The sequence below is a fragment of the Lepus europaeus genome, chromosome 15 (assembly GCF_033115175.1).
Source record: "Lepus europaeus isolate LE1 chromosome 15, mLepTim1.pri, whole genome shotgun sequence".
NCBI lineage: Eukaryota > Metazoa > Chordata > Mammalia > Lagomorpha > Leporidae > Lepus > Lepus europaeus.
The window spans coordinates 27,664,577-27,678,770 of NC_084841.1; the positions used below are offsets into that span (position 1 = coordinate 27,664,577).

General features: G+C 45.0%; 1 protein-coding gene across 2 annotated transcripts in view; it reads left to right on the forward strand.

Moving 5' to 3' along the window:
- Positions 1 to 13,611, forward strand: part of TTC23L (tetratricopeptide repeat domain 23 like) — a 58,415-nt gene extending 44,804 nt beyond the window's left edge. The window contains exons 12-13 of one of the 2 annotated variants that reach the window (XM_062212476.1): positions 6,283 to 6,393; positions 9,419 to 10,011. In XM_062212476.1, coding sequence (XP_062068460.1) covers positions 6,283 to 6,364 — 82 coding nt within the window. In that variant the 3' untranslated portion in view covers positions 6,365 to 6,393; positions 9,419 to 10,011. Of the gene's footprint in view, positions 1 to 6,282; positions 6,394 to 9,418; positions 10,012 to 13,162 lie in introns of those variants that run through there. The other variant, XM_062212475.1, reaches the window with a different exon arrangement.
- The last annotated feature ends 583 nt before the right edge of the window (positions 13,612 to 14,194 follow it).

Consider the following 14,194-nt stretch of genomic DNA (forward strand, 5'->3'; position numbering starts at 1 on the left):
ATATTCTTTTTTTTTTTTTTTTTTTTTTTTTTTAGATTTAAGTATTTATTTTAAAGGCAGAGTTACAGAGAAAGAGTGAGAGCGCTTCCACCCACTAGTTCACTACCCAGATGGCAGCCAGTGGCCAATGGTTCACTCACCAAATGACTGAAATAGTCAGAGCTGGGCCAGACCAATGCCAGGAGCTTCATCTGGATGTCCCATGTGGGTGCAGGAGTCCAGACATTTAAGCCATCCTCCAAGGCTTTCCTAGGCACATTAGCAGGGAGCTGGATTGGAAATGGAGTATCCAGGACTCAAACCAGCACCCACATGGGATGCTGGCTTACCCACTATGCCACAACAAAAGCCATGAAAAATGCCATTTCTTTCACTTATTTAGATGCAGTGGAGTACACATATGGGGATATCTGTTCAGCATGGAAGGCTGTAGAATCATTTTACCTATGGGGAAGCTGAGGACTGGTTTACTCGAGCTAATTTACCCTGGAAGGGGCAGAGCTTGGACTTTTGGCCAAGGTATTTTTAACTCCAGATATTCTCTCTGTAGGTAGTATAGCTTAGACTCTGAAGGCAGACTGCATGGACTTAAAGCTCAGGCTCCAACAGTCCATTGTCCGATCCATGTTCATTGACTCCTCAGCCTCTGTTTCTTCATCAGTAAAATAATAGTACCTGCCCCGACATGGGGGTTTTCTCAGAGTTAACGATACAGCACTGAGATCAGGGCTGGCAGGTCTTACAGCTCAATGGGGTTGACATCATCATATTGAAGTCACAGTAATTCTCTTTCTGAGGTGCTACAGAGAGGTCAGAATGTCTACATAAGGGGCTTCTCTGTATCACCCTAACTATTATCATTTTATATTAAGAGCACTGGGTAGAGAGTAAACATCACTGGAATCAGACCTATGATCAATTAATGTGACCTTGGGCACGTTGCTTAACCTGGTCATTACAATGCAGAATTCAGTAGTAAACCACATGGAGTTGTTGTGAGTTTTAAATAAAATCATGTCTGTGACATGCATAGCACAGTGCCTGGCAGAGTATGTGCTCAGTAAACGTTACTTCTCAGCACATTGCCTTTTGCTTTGGAGGAACATGTCCGATTTGGAATCAAGAATAAGTGCTAGCTAGTACCACCATATTTTATGCATTTGAGAAACTGGTTGAGAAGTTGAGTCTCTGAACATATCTAGATTACATTGTATGCTTTGAAGGTAATAATGATGAAACTAAAAGAAAAAACGTAATTTCAAAGAAGCACACGATGTTTCCTCAGAATTGGAGTGAAAATTCTATCTCCTCAGCTGTATTTACAGAGAGAAAGAGGAGAAATGAGGAGACATGGGTAGAGCTTGATTCAGACCCCAAGTGGGAAGCGTTTCTTTAGGTGCTTTGAGGCTGAGTCCTGTCTGTGACAACGACGCTGAGACATAGTCCTAGCAAGAGAGGCCATGTGAGGGGAGAGTCTGGGAGGACACTGCTGCAGCAGACGTTGGATCAGTGAAGGCGCTGCTTTCCCTGAGACGAGCCCATTCCTCACTCCTCAAGAACTGCTGAGCAAGCCCGAGGATCTGCCAAGGCCCAGGGGTCCAAACCCAGGACAAGGACTGTTCTTTTCTTTAGGGTCTCGCTGGAGTAATCAACGCCAGATGTCCTGGAACTCTGCTCATTTTCCAGTGTGCTCTGCGTGTTTTCTACTTCACCTCCTCTGGAAATGCAGTGATAGCACTCACTGGATTCTCATTGCCATGAGCCCGAATTCTTAGGTTTTGAAGCCCATGCTAAGAAGTAAAAGCAGAATGAACCTCTTAAAATAGGAGTTATTTCCAAGGTTAAATGGTAGTTGCAAGGGCCTCAAATGAGATTTTCATGTATAAGGAAAAGAGAAAATCTCAGATTTGAAAATCAACTTGAAGGTTGTTTACAAATGTACTTCAATTTTAATCATTTACATCAAGCTCCTTCTAAGCACTAGAAATACTAATATGTGTAAGATTTAGTCCTTTCTGGGAAAACAGACACACATGACCAGATCACAAGTTAATCTGTAGTAAATCTTTAAGAGAAATGCAAACAGGAAAGACAAGTAATAAATTGTGAGCCTAGAGATGTGGGTGGACACTGGGTATAGATTGGGGGTTGGCTGCAGGGTTTTCTATGAAAACTAGAATATTGTATCAGCAGGTAGAAGGAAGCCAGAGGTGAGCATTCCAAGTAGCATGAATAAAAGTATAGTGGCATGGAGTGACTTGATATTTCTGAGGAAAAGCAAGTGGCCTTAATGGTTGTAATTTAAGGTATGCCAGTAGAAATAGGCTGGAGATTGGTTTGAAAGACAACTTGGGACCAGATTATGGAATTTTTGTGTGCTGTGCTAGGGAGTTTAAAATTGATTTGGTAGACAGAAAGGTAACTATGAAAGGCTTGAGCAGAGTATGACGTGATCAGTTACTGATTCATAACACTAGCTCTGACAGCAATGATAATAGATGGCACACAGGGAGAAGTAGGGAGACCAGTTAGGAGGCAAAGCCGATAGTCCAAGGGAGAGATGTTGAGATCCTAAATTGTATAAAGCCAGAAAAGGGTAGAAGGAATGCACAGAGGGTGGGTTGAGAAAATTTTGGAGTCTATGATGACAGATCTCAGAACCCATCAGATGTGAGGTGTGATGGAGGCAGGAATTAAAGGCAGCTTTGAAGTTTCCAGCTTGGGCAACAAGGGGTGTGGCAATGCTGTTAAGTGAAGTAGTATTGTAAAGATCATCTTGGAGGCTGTCTGGGGGACTAAGTAAAAGAACAATTTCCATGTAGGCTGTGCTGTGTTGTGTTCGTGATATCCACAGTGTATCCATCGGCTTGGCAGTGTTCCGTAAGATGTTGACTCTGTGGACTGAGTGCTTAAGGAGATGAATTTTAAAGCCAGTAGAGTAGATCAGATGGTCTATGACATGTGTATATTTATGAAATATATAGTACATGTAAGTGAAATATGTAAAAATGAACTATTTATATAAAGAAGAGTGGATACACTGTGGAGAGAATATAATATATAATGTGGTGAACTGGTAGCAGAACAGTTGGCGCTCAAATTCAAGCTTTCCCATTTACATTGAGGCTTATTTTCTTCATCTATAAAAATGCAAATAATAAGAGCACTCTGAGTGCTTTATTTAATATATGACACCTAATATACATCTATGAAATGTTAATAACTATAATTACTATTATATTATTTTGGGATCATGTAGAAAAAAGGAACTGGGAAGGAGACTCAAAAAGGGTCCTTAAAGAATTAAAAGACTTAGGGGCTGGTACTGTGGCTTAACAGGCTAATCCTCCACCTTGCGGTGCCGGCACACCGGGTTCTAGTCCCGGTCGGGGCGCCAGATTCTATCCCGGTTGCCCCTCTTCCAGACCAGCTCTCTGCTATGGCCCGGGAAGGCAGTGGAGGATGGCCCAAGTCTTTGGGCCCTGCACCCGCATGGGAGACCAGGAGGAAGCGCCTGGCTCCTGGCTTCGGATCAGTGAGATGCGCTGGCCGCAGCGGCCATTGGAGGGTGAACAAACGGCAAAAAGGAAGACCTTTCTCTCTGTCTCTCTCTCTCACTGTCCACTCTGCCTGTCAAATAAAATAAAATAAAATAAAAGACTTAGGAAAGAATTGAAGGGAAATCAAAGGAGGAGAAAGTTTCAAGGAAGGAGTGATCAATGTCATTGTCACAAAAGACAGGAAGGGCAAGTTCAAGGAAGAAATGCAAATGGCCAGAAGATACACACAAGAAAAGGTTTTAAATCTCATATACAAATAACAACTTCAAAACATGAAATATCATTTTTGTGTTAATGAAAATATAGGTAATAGTACCTATTAAAGACATGGAGAGATTAGCCCTCTTCAATACTCCATGGAACTAACTGTTGGTACTTTTTTGATAGACATTTTGGAAAAAGTTCGGAAAAAATTAACAGTGTTTAAATTCATGTGTCCTTTGATTCTAAAATACAACTTCCAGAAATCTGTCTTTTGAAATCCTTGTACAAATGCACAATGGCCCATTATGTGACAGTTTCAATTATTAGAGGAATGTATTTTTTTTTTAAGATTTTATTTATTTATTTGAGAGGTAGAGTTACAGTGAGAGGGAGAGACAGAAAGGTCTTTCTTCTGTTGGTTCACTCCCCAAATGGCCGCTACAGCCGGAGCTGTGCTGATCAGAAACCAGGAGCCAGGTGCTTCTTCCCAGTCTCCCATGTGGGTGCAGGGGCCCAAGGACTTGGGCCATCCTCTACTGCTTTCTCAGGCCAAAGCAGAGAGCTGGATTGGAAGAGGAGCAGCCGGGACTCAAACCGGCGCCCATATGGGATGCCAGTGCTGCAGCCGGAGGATTAACCTACTGCGCCACAGCACCAGCCCCTAGAGGAATGTATTGTTAAAGTCATAGAGTAATATACTAGATGATAATATACTAAAACATAATGAAGAATAAATAAGGTGATTACTTAAAGCCTTAGCACAGTATTTGGTTTATAGTAAGTGTTCAATAAATATTTTTACAACTCTGTATGGTCATCCAAACTGACAGGAAGCTTGAAAGCATGGAGCATCAGTTTCATCTTTGTCCCTGTCAGTCATCTCTAGCACATGCCTGCTGGAAATTATTTCAATATAATTGTTGATTGGTTTAATGCTGTCAAAGCCAACAGATGGAGCAAATAAAGGCAACATGTTCTCTCTCTCTTTTTAAAAATCATTCCATTTATCTTTTTTTGTTGTTGTTGTTAAGATTTATTTATTTGAGAGAGTCACGGAGAGGGAGAGACAGAGACAGAGGTCTTCCTTCCACTGGTTCACTCTTCAGATGGCTTCAACGGCTGGAGCTGGGCCAGTCTGAGGCCAGGAGCCAGGAACGTCTTCTGGGTCTCTCATGTGGGTGCAGGAAACCAAACAGTTGGGCCATCTTCTGCTGCTTTCTCAGGTGCATTAACAGGGAGCTGGATTGGAAGTGGAGCAGCTGGTACTCAAACCAGTGCCCATATGGGATGCTGGTATCACAGGCAGCCGCTTTACTTGGTACGCTATAGTGCCAGCCTCAACAGGCTGTCTGTACAAGAAGGCGAAGGGGGAAAGTACCTCAGTGCCCCTTAGCTTATTAGTAATCGATTATCCTGTTGGTCCTTTGAACAAAATGGAACAGCCTCTTGTGGGCTGAAGGGCGAGGGAGGAAACCAAAGGGAAGTAGGGGGAGAGTGGGTGTTTGGGGGTGATTGTGTTCAGAGAAAACCTGTAGCAAGGAGAAAGAAAATGGATGATAAGCCCAGGATGTTTTGTGGTGGCCAGACCAGTGTTGGGCGAGATCTTGCTGATGCAGTGTTAGGCTCCGTAAGTTGCTTTCATATTCCTGTCCTATCCTTTGTTAGTAGATAGCCCCACACTACCTCAATGAAGGGAAAGAAATATTTAGCAAAGCCTTGGTCTGAATGTGTGCCCGGCACAGTCTGTGCAGCATTCACGTGCCAAGGAGCAGCATTTTTCCAAATCAAGGTTCTAGGAACAGCTGGAGGCACTGGGACAGATAAAGAAGAGAACTCAGGAGCCTTGAGTTTCCTGCCTTAGGGGCTCCCTTATGGGGATCAGGTGTTGCTAAGCCCCAAGGAGCCAGCTCAGTGTAACTTGTCTTTAGCAGAGCAGTGGGGAGCTCCACTATCAACAACCAGTCTGCCATCCTCACAACAAGAGACCCAGAGGAAGGGGAAGAGAGCAAATGGAACACTGGTTTCCTGGAGTGATGCCTGAGATTCCAGAAAGCTGGTGTTTGGTGGAGCTTGATTTAGTGGTGTTTTCTGCCATGGAGTATGAGTAGGGGAAAAGCTGCATTTCCGCCAAGCATTTGCTATGCAGGTGTGGAGGAAAGAGCACTGTACTCTGAGTCAAGGCACTTCCTGTGTGAATCCCAGCTCTGCTCTGTGGCTGTAAGTTGCTTAAATAGTCTGCACCTCGATTTCTTCATCTTCATTCATTCCTTCAACAAACAGCTGGTTAGCACCTCTTAAGTGCCAGGTGCAGTTAGAGCTGCAGGTGCTAAAGGAGATAAATAAAACACGATCATTAATCTTAAGAGAACAGCAATCGAGTACAAGAGACAAACATGAAGAAATAATGAAACATGGAGTTGGAGTTCTGGAATCGAGGTCTCAGTGCAATGAGAGCAGAGAGACTGTGAGAGCTGGGAAGGGCTTCCTGAAAGGGTGACATTTGGGCTCTTTCTTAAAGGGCAAACACCAGTTCATCCCGATGGAGGAGAGAAGCCATTCCAGGAAGAAGGAATTCCATATGCAAGGGCACCGAAGCATGACTGAGGCGGCGGACCCAAGGAGTGGCATGGTGAGTACCTCTTAGGTATTGTCTAGGGCAACATTTCCCAAGGAGTGGGATGGTGAGTACCTCTTAGGTGTTGTCTAGGGCAATATTTCTTTCTTTCTCTCTCTCTTTTTTTTTTTTTTTTTGGACAGGCAGAGTGGATAGTGAGAGAGAGAGACAGAGAGAAAGGTCTTCCTTTGCCGTTGGTTCACCCTCCAATGGCCGCTGCGGCCGGCGCATTGTGCTGATCCGAAGCCAGGAGCCAGGTGCTTCTCCTGGTCTCCCATGCGGGTGCAGGGCCCAAGGACTTGGGCCATCCTCCACTGTAGGGCAATATTTCTTAAAGGGGACTGCAAAGAATGCTGATTCCAAGGGCTGTGCACTGCTTACATATCTGTGTGACAGAAATTTGTTTAGGCAAAAAAATAAACTAGGTTAACAAAGTGACACAGGTTACTTTCCTGAAAGTCTCCTTAAGTCTCTTCATATTTTAAAGGTCCCTATTGGCATAGTGAGAACAAATCTATTTTGTTTTAAAAAAAATATGTATTTTTACTCACTTGAATTCTTTTAGGAATGGTCAGTGATTTTCATTTTGGCAAATAAAACCTTACACTGTTTAGAAGCAAAGGAAAGAAGCTAAGGTTCGGTTTTGTTTAAAGCAAAGGATATAGCACATGCTTGAACTAAGGTCACAAGAATTCTGTTGTGGTGTGGTTAAGAATCTGGAGCCTACCTCAGAACGTAATGAAGTCTTTCTGAACAAGATCTGGCTCACCAACAGACTGCTTTATTTGATCATAGAAACATGATTTCAACATCATCTTATGAACTAATTTATGATTCGTGGTTAAGAGAAGTAGTTCCGAAGACAGCCAGCCTGGTTAAAGTCCCCAAAATGAATCAGCACTTTCCAGATTAAAGTCCTGGGCATGAGTACCTGTCCTTTAGCATTGTTGTGGGAATAAACGAGAGAATGCATGCGGAGTTCACAGCAGAAGGCCTGGTCCATGGTAATCAGGTGTGGGATAATGGCTGTTTAATTTTTATGGACACCTGGGCTTTGACCTTACCACCTTCCAGTTACACCACTGGGACACGGAGCACTTGCCGACAGGGGCTGGTGACTAGGAAAAGTTACCCCTGAGCTGATGTGGAAAACATTTTGGTTAACATCCCAGAAGTGATCTAGAGCTTATAAACTCCTGGGCGCACAGATAATATCATAGACAAGACAGTCCTGACACATCACTTAAACCTCAACAAGATAGACACGGTGGAAGTCGGGCTTTCAGGGAACTGGAGATTTCAGGGAAGGGGAAGCCTGCCACCTTGTGGTGGCAGGGTAGTAGGGCCCGAGACTGATTTCTAGTTACCGTCCCAGGCAGTTTATTTGTCCATCTCTGATCTCATACGACCCCTGAGCAACTGAATTAATGTGCCAGTCAGCTTTCTGTATATCATACAGACCAGTAGTAGAGAATGGAATTTGCATATTTAAAAAGGCCATGTTTCTCACAGAATTTTGTATCTCACATTTCTGTGAAACTATTTATTTATTTATATGAGAGACATCCCATCTGCCGGTTCAGTCACCAGATAACCTTTTCCAAGTCGCCAGCCCCTGTCAGCAAGTGCTTCGCGTCCCTGTGGTGCAACTAAAGGTGGTAAGGTCAACGCCAAGGTTTCCATAACAGGTAAAATAGCCGTTATTCCACACATGACTGCCATGGGGCCAGGCCTTCTGCTGTGAACTCTGCATGCATTCTCTCCCTGCAGCTGGGCTGAGGCCAAAGCCAGGAGCCAGAAACTCTGTCCAGGTCTCCCCCATGGAGGAAAGGCCCCAGGCACTTCGGCCATACCGTTACGTCCCAAGCTGTGCGTTGGCCAGGGTCAGGATCTGGAGCCAGTCAGCAAAGCCAGGCACTCTGATGCAGGACAAGGGCATCCTAACCACTAACCTAAGTGCCACCTGCTCCGGAACAATATGCATTTTTCTCAGGGAAGTGAGGGCTATGAAAAATATACACAGAGGTAAAATAGGTGATAGAAGAACAATAGAAATTTTGGGGGTCAGTCTTTTGGACCATATCACTTGTAACTCCAGCTCAACTCCTCCGGTATTGGGAACTCAGAGGATTTACAAGGTCTCTAGGCTTTAAATCTCTCTGCTTGTGGGAAAAGTCCCCTGAAAGTCATGGAGTACGTGAGGCCCTACCTTAGGTAGGTGAGCCGGGAGCTGACGTCATGCGTGCATGAACAATGGGGATGCATTCCGAGAAGTGTGCTGCTACACAGCTTCTCCCTTACACAGACATCATCGAGTGTAGAGTGGACTTAGACCCCGGTGCTCTCAGCCAGCTCCTGCTGCAATCGAGAGACGCAGGCTGCTGCTGGCGTGACACAGCGGATTATTTTACAGTCTTTCATTTTTACAAATAGGAGTACACACTCAAGTAGTGATAAAAATATGGTGACGATATGAGTCCGTCACATAGCCACTTCTTAGCGCCGTCAGGTGTTATGGGCCCTCAGCATCATGCTGGTATGTGACTACAGTGCAGTAGGTCTGTTTATACCAGCAGCACCATACACGTGTGAGGACTGCCTTATGCTACCACATTAGGGCAGCCGTGACTGCTGTGACGTCACTTGACAACAGCAGTGTTTCTACTGCACTGTAATCTTGCGGGACCCCTGATAAACGGGCGGTCGGTCACGGCCTGGAAGGTGGATCTGTGGCGCGTGACTGTGCACAGAGCATTGCCCTTCTCGTTAGAGGCATTCCAGGCAGCTCAGTCACCCTTCGTTGCCATGTGAATCAAGGGAAGAGCCTCCTGCATGTAAGCGGGAAAACTCAAGATGCCGGGCCTGCTCTGGAGGCCTCTTGGAAGTCAGAATTTGAGGTGTATGGTGTACGTGGTGAGTGCAGCCATCCAGCTTGGATAAGGCAGTGATGTGTTGCTGGGAGAGGCGGGGCCCTGTAGTAAGGAGAAAAAATGAGCAGAAAGCAAGAAAAATGCACAAATGGTTTTTTCCTTTCCTGTAGGTCTTCTGTTACCAGTAAAGAGTAAACCTCTATACAAGAGAGCCAACAATAAAGGCAACCTTGTTGATAATAAAAATCCTGGACTACAAAATGTTTGTCAACACGGCTAGCAGTGGCAGATCAAAAGCCAGACTGCACTTTTTTTTTTTTTTACTAAAGACTCTGGAGATAAAGGTTCACTTAGCATCAGTATTACAGGTAAAGCACCCAAGAGTCGTTAGAAACCAGGACCCTTACCTGTAACTTGGAGGAGAGAAATCTTTTAGACACATGTTGATTTAACTTATGTTGTTTTTTTTTTTTAAGATTTATTTTATTTATTTGACAGGCAGAGTTAGAGTGAGGTAAGACAGAGAGAGAGGTCCTCCATCCACTGGTTCACTCCCCAGATGGCTGCAATGGCTAGAGCTGTGCCAATCCAAAGCCAGGAGCCAGGAGCCAGGAGCCAGGAGCCAGGAGCCTCCCCCGGGTCTCCCACGTAGGTGCAGGGGCCCAAGGACCTGGGCCATCCTCCACTGCTATCCCAGGCCACAGCAGAGACCTGGATCGGAAGAGGAGCAGCCGGGACTAGAACTGGTGCCCATGTGGGATGCTGGTGCCCCAGGCCAGGGCGTTAACCCACTGAGCCACAGCGCCTGCCCCTAACTTATGGTTTCTTTCTTTCTTTCTCTCTTTCTCTCTCTCTTTTCTTTTTTTTTTTTTTTTATAATTTTTTTTTTTTTTTTTTTTTTTTTGACAGGCAGAGTGGATAGTGAGAGAGAGAGACAGAGAGAAAGGTCTTCCTTTGCCGTTGGTTCACCCTCCAATGGCCGCTGCGGCCGGCGCATCTCGCTGATCCGAAGCCAGGAGCCAGGTGCTTCTCCTGGTCTTCCACGCGGGTGCAGGGCCCAAGGACTTGGGCCATCCTCCACTGCCTTCCCGGGCCATAGCAGAGAGCTGGCCTGGAAGAGGAGCAACCGGGACAGAATCCAGCGCCCCACCCGGGACTAGAACCCGGTGTGCCGGCGCCGCAAGGCGGAGGATTAGCCTGTTAAGCCAGGGCGCCGGCCTCTCTTTTCTTTTTTAAAGATTATTTGAAAGGCAGAATTAGAGCTAGAGAGAAGGAGAGACAGAGAGAAAGGTCTTCCCTCTGCTGGTTTATTCCCAAAATGGCTACAACCATGGGGGCTGGGCCAAGCTGAAGCCAGGAGCCAGGAATTTCTTCACCTTTCCCGTGTGGGTGCAGGGGCCCAAGCACTTGGACAATCCTCTTTTGCTCTCCCAGGTGCATCAGCAGGGAGCTGGATTGGGAATGGAGCAACTGGGACACAAACCAGCATCTGTATGGGATACTGGCACTGCAGGTGGAGGCTTAACCTACTATGTCACAGTGCCAGTCCCTAAGTTACAATTTCTTATGTTTTTTGGGACTCCGTTATCTTCCATTCCTCCCCCGCCCCCTCTTTTTTTTTTTCAATTTATTTATTTGCTTGAAAGAATTAGAGAGGGGAGAGGTCTTGCTTCCACTGGTTTGCTCCCCAGATGGCCGCAATGGCTGGTGCCGGGCCAGCCTGAAGCCAGAAGCCAGGAGTTTCTTCCAGGTCTCCCGCATGGGTGCAGGCCCCAGCACTTGGGCCCTCTTTCTCTGCTTTCCCCAGGCCACCAGCAGGTAGCTGGATCGGAAGTGAAGCAGCTGCGATTTGAACAGGCTCCCACATCGGATGCCAGCGTTGCAGGCAGCAGCTTTGACCGCTATTCCACAATGCTGGCCCCCATTTCCCCTGCTCTAACTTTGGTTTCTTTCTACTCAGTTCTGGTTTTTTCACAAGTTCTGCAATAGCTAAGCAGTTGATCTACTATTTGGAAGTGTTCTTAGTCACAGATCCTTCTGAATCACTTGTCCTCATCTGATTGGCTGAAGTTGTAACATGACTCAGAAAGGAATAAACAAGGAACAGGAGAGGCTAAGTGATTGGTTCAAGGTCAGCGGGTGATTATAAAGCAGGCTTCCTGAATCACGGACAATCGATTACCTTTTCCACCCTGCGGCGCTGCCTTCGCCAAACTGCGTTCGAGACCCTCGGTCTGGAGAGGAACGCTCGCTGAGGTTGGTTAGGAAAGAACTTCCAGGTAAGACCGTCACTCTCTTGAGTTATGTTCCTTCCTTTCTTCGAGAAACCTCCTTCAAGGTTACGTTAGCAACACCTTGACTTTCCCTCTCTCATTTTTTCTCAATTGTCTCAGCTGATGTAGTGGAACTCAAAGACCCCGTGTTGGTGGGGACCCGTGTTTCACTACCAGCTCCTCTGTTGCTCACTCAGTACTCACAGAACCACATTTGGGTTTTTCATCCAAGAAATTATTTCAGTCATTGGTCCAGCCTGCAAAGTCTACTAATCAGTTAGTACCGAAGAGACGGTGGTGAGCAGGGTTCTGCTGTGGCTTGTTCACGGATTGCTAGACTTGCGACTGCAGTGCTTATAGGCGTGGCACTTGCAGTCAAGGTCCCAAGTCGCAGGCGGGGCTGAAGGCATCTACATCCTAGAACCCTTCTCTGCAGTGCTCATTAAGTGGGCACTTTCCCTCGTTGTTCACTGTAGCTCTCCCTGGCGATGGGGCTGCTGTTCCTAGAATACTCTGACTTGACTGCAGTAGCCTCAGAATTGTTCCCAGTTCCCTAGGCCTGGTTGACCATGGTTTTTCAATGGCTGTGGTAAAGAACCAGAAAGCAGCAGCCATTCAGACTCCCATTCTGAGCGACACCGACATTTTAAACCTTTTACAATATTGTGAGACCTGAATCTTAAAGATCTCCAAATTGACAAACGTGCATGAATGAAACCACAGCATGAAGTGTAGCATCATAAAATTTCAGTGTACCTGTGTTTTTGCATTTGAAAATTGTTAAATACTTTGTTTTTTATTGCCAGTGTAAAATTTTTTCTGAGATTTTGATGGCAAAGTGTTTTATGAAATGGTGGTGCTAATGAGTGGTAGTTACAAAGAATTATTTTCATTGCCTGTGAGAGAGAGATACAGATCTTGTTTCACTCTTCAAATGCCTGCAACAAGAACCCAGGAATCGGGGCCAGTGCTGTGGCATAGTGGGTAAAGCCTGCAGTGCCAGCATCTCACATCCCATATGGGTATTGGTTTGAGTCCCGTCTGCTCTATTTCTAATCCGGCCCCCTGCTAATGTACCTGGGAAAGCAGTGGAAGATGACCCAGGTCCTTGGGCCCCTGCACCCAAGTAGGGGACCTGGAAGAAGCTCCTGGCTTCAGATCGGCCCAGCTCTGGCCATTGTGGCCACTTGAGGAGTGCCCAGTGGATGGAAGAGTCTCTCTCTGCCTTTTAAATAGATAGATAAATAAATAAATAAATGTAAAAGTGAACCAGTGGATGAAAGACGTCTCTGTCTCTCTGCCTTTCAAATAAAGAAACATTAAAAAAAAAAAAAAAAAAAAAAGCAGCCAGGAATCAGCAACTCAGTATGTGAATGAGTCTAGTGGTAGAAAAGCATCCCTGCTCTACCTGAGGATGGGCGCCACCTTGTGTCCTCTAAAGGAACAAAAATAAAGTTAGATTACTAGTAAAAAATTCTTAACACATAGGAAGAGGAAATGATTAAATCAGTAGCATGCTGAGGATGGCTTAGAATTTAGCTTCTGAACTTTAAGTAGTTGAAAATATGTGCAGCTAAAATGATAGCTTTAAATGTATAAAATTAATTTCTATTTCCTCATCTTTTGTTATTTTTTTGAAAGGCAGACACACAGATCTTCCAGCTACCGCTTCATTCCCTAAATGCCTGCAACAGCCAGGGCTGGGCCAGGCTGAAGTCAGAAACTGGGAACTCAGTCCTGGTTTCTCAAGTGGGTTGCAGGGACCCAAGCACTTGGGCCATCATCTATTGCCTCGGAAGGTGTGCATCAGCAGGAAGGTGGACTCAGAGGCACAGCTGGTCCTTGAACACAGGCTACATCCAATATGGGCTGCACACATCCCAAGTGACATCTTACCCACTGTGCCAGAGGTCCACCTCTGTCCTTATTATCAATTTATTTGAAAAGAGTACAACTTAAAAAATACATTGAGTCAAAATACATTTAGAACTAAATAATCAGAATTAAAGTGATTAATAAGACGCTACAAGATAATCTGACAGTGAAGTCTTTCCTCTTTTTTTAATTAAAGATTTATTTATTTATTTGAAATTCAGACTTAGAGGAAGAGACAGGGAGAGAGAACAATCCTCCATGTACTTGTTCACTCCCCAAATGGCTGCAATGGCTAGGACTGGGCCAGGCTGAAGCCAGGAGTCAGGAGCTTCTTCCAGATCTTACACGTGGATACAGGGTCCCAAGCACTTGGGCCATCCTTTGCTGCTTTCCCAGGCGTGTTAGCAGGGAGCTGGATCGGAAGTGGAACAGCTAGGTCTCGAACCATTGCTCACAATATGCCAGTATTGCAGGTGGAGGCTTTACTCACTATGCTACAACACCGCCCCTAACAAATGTTTCTTAAATGCCTATTCTATAATAGGCACTGTTCAGGTTATTGGACATACCAATGAATAAAAATGTAACTATCCTATTTTAAATTTAAAAGAAAATCATAGTCCCTGAAATGTTAACTGATTATTTTCATAATTCAGACTTCTGTTCTGAACAAAATATATTTTGACAATATGTAATTTTCCCATTTGCTTCTCCAAGTGCAGTTGTAACACAGGCAGAAACTTCATTTTAGTTATACTTTTTTTCTAATAGAGAACAAGTCAGATAATATATTTTATT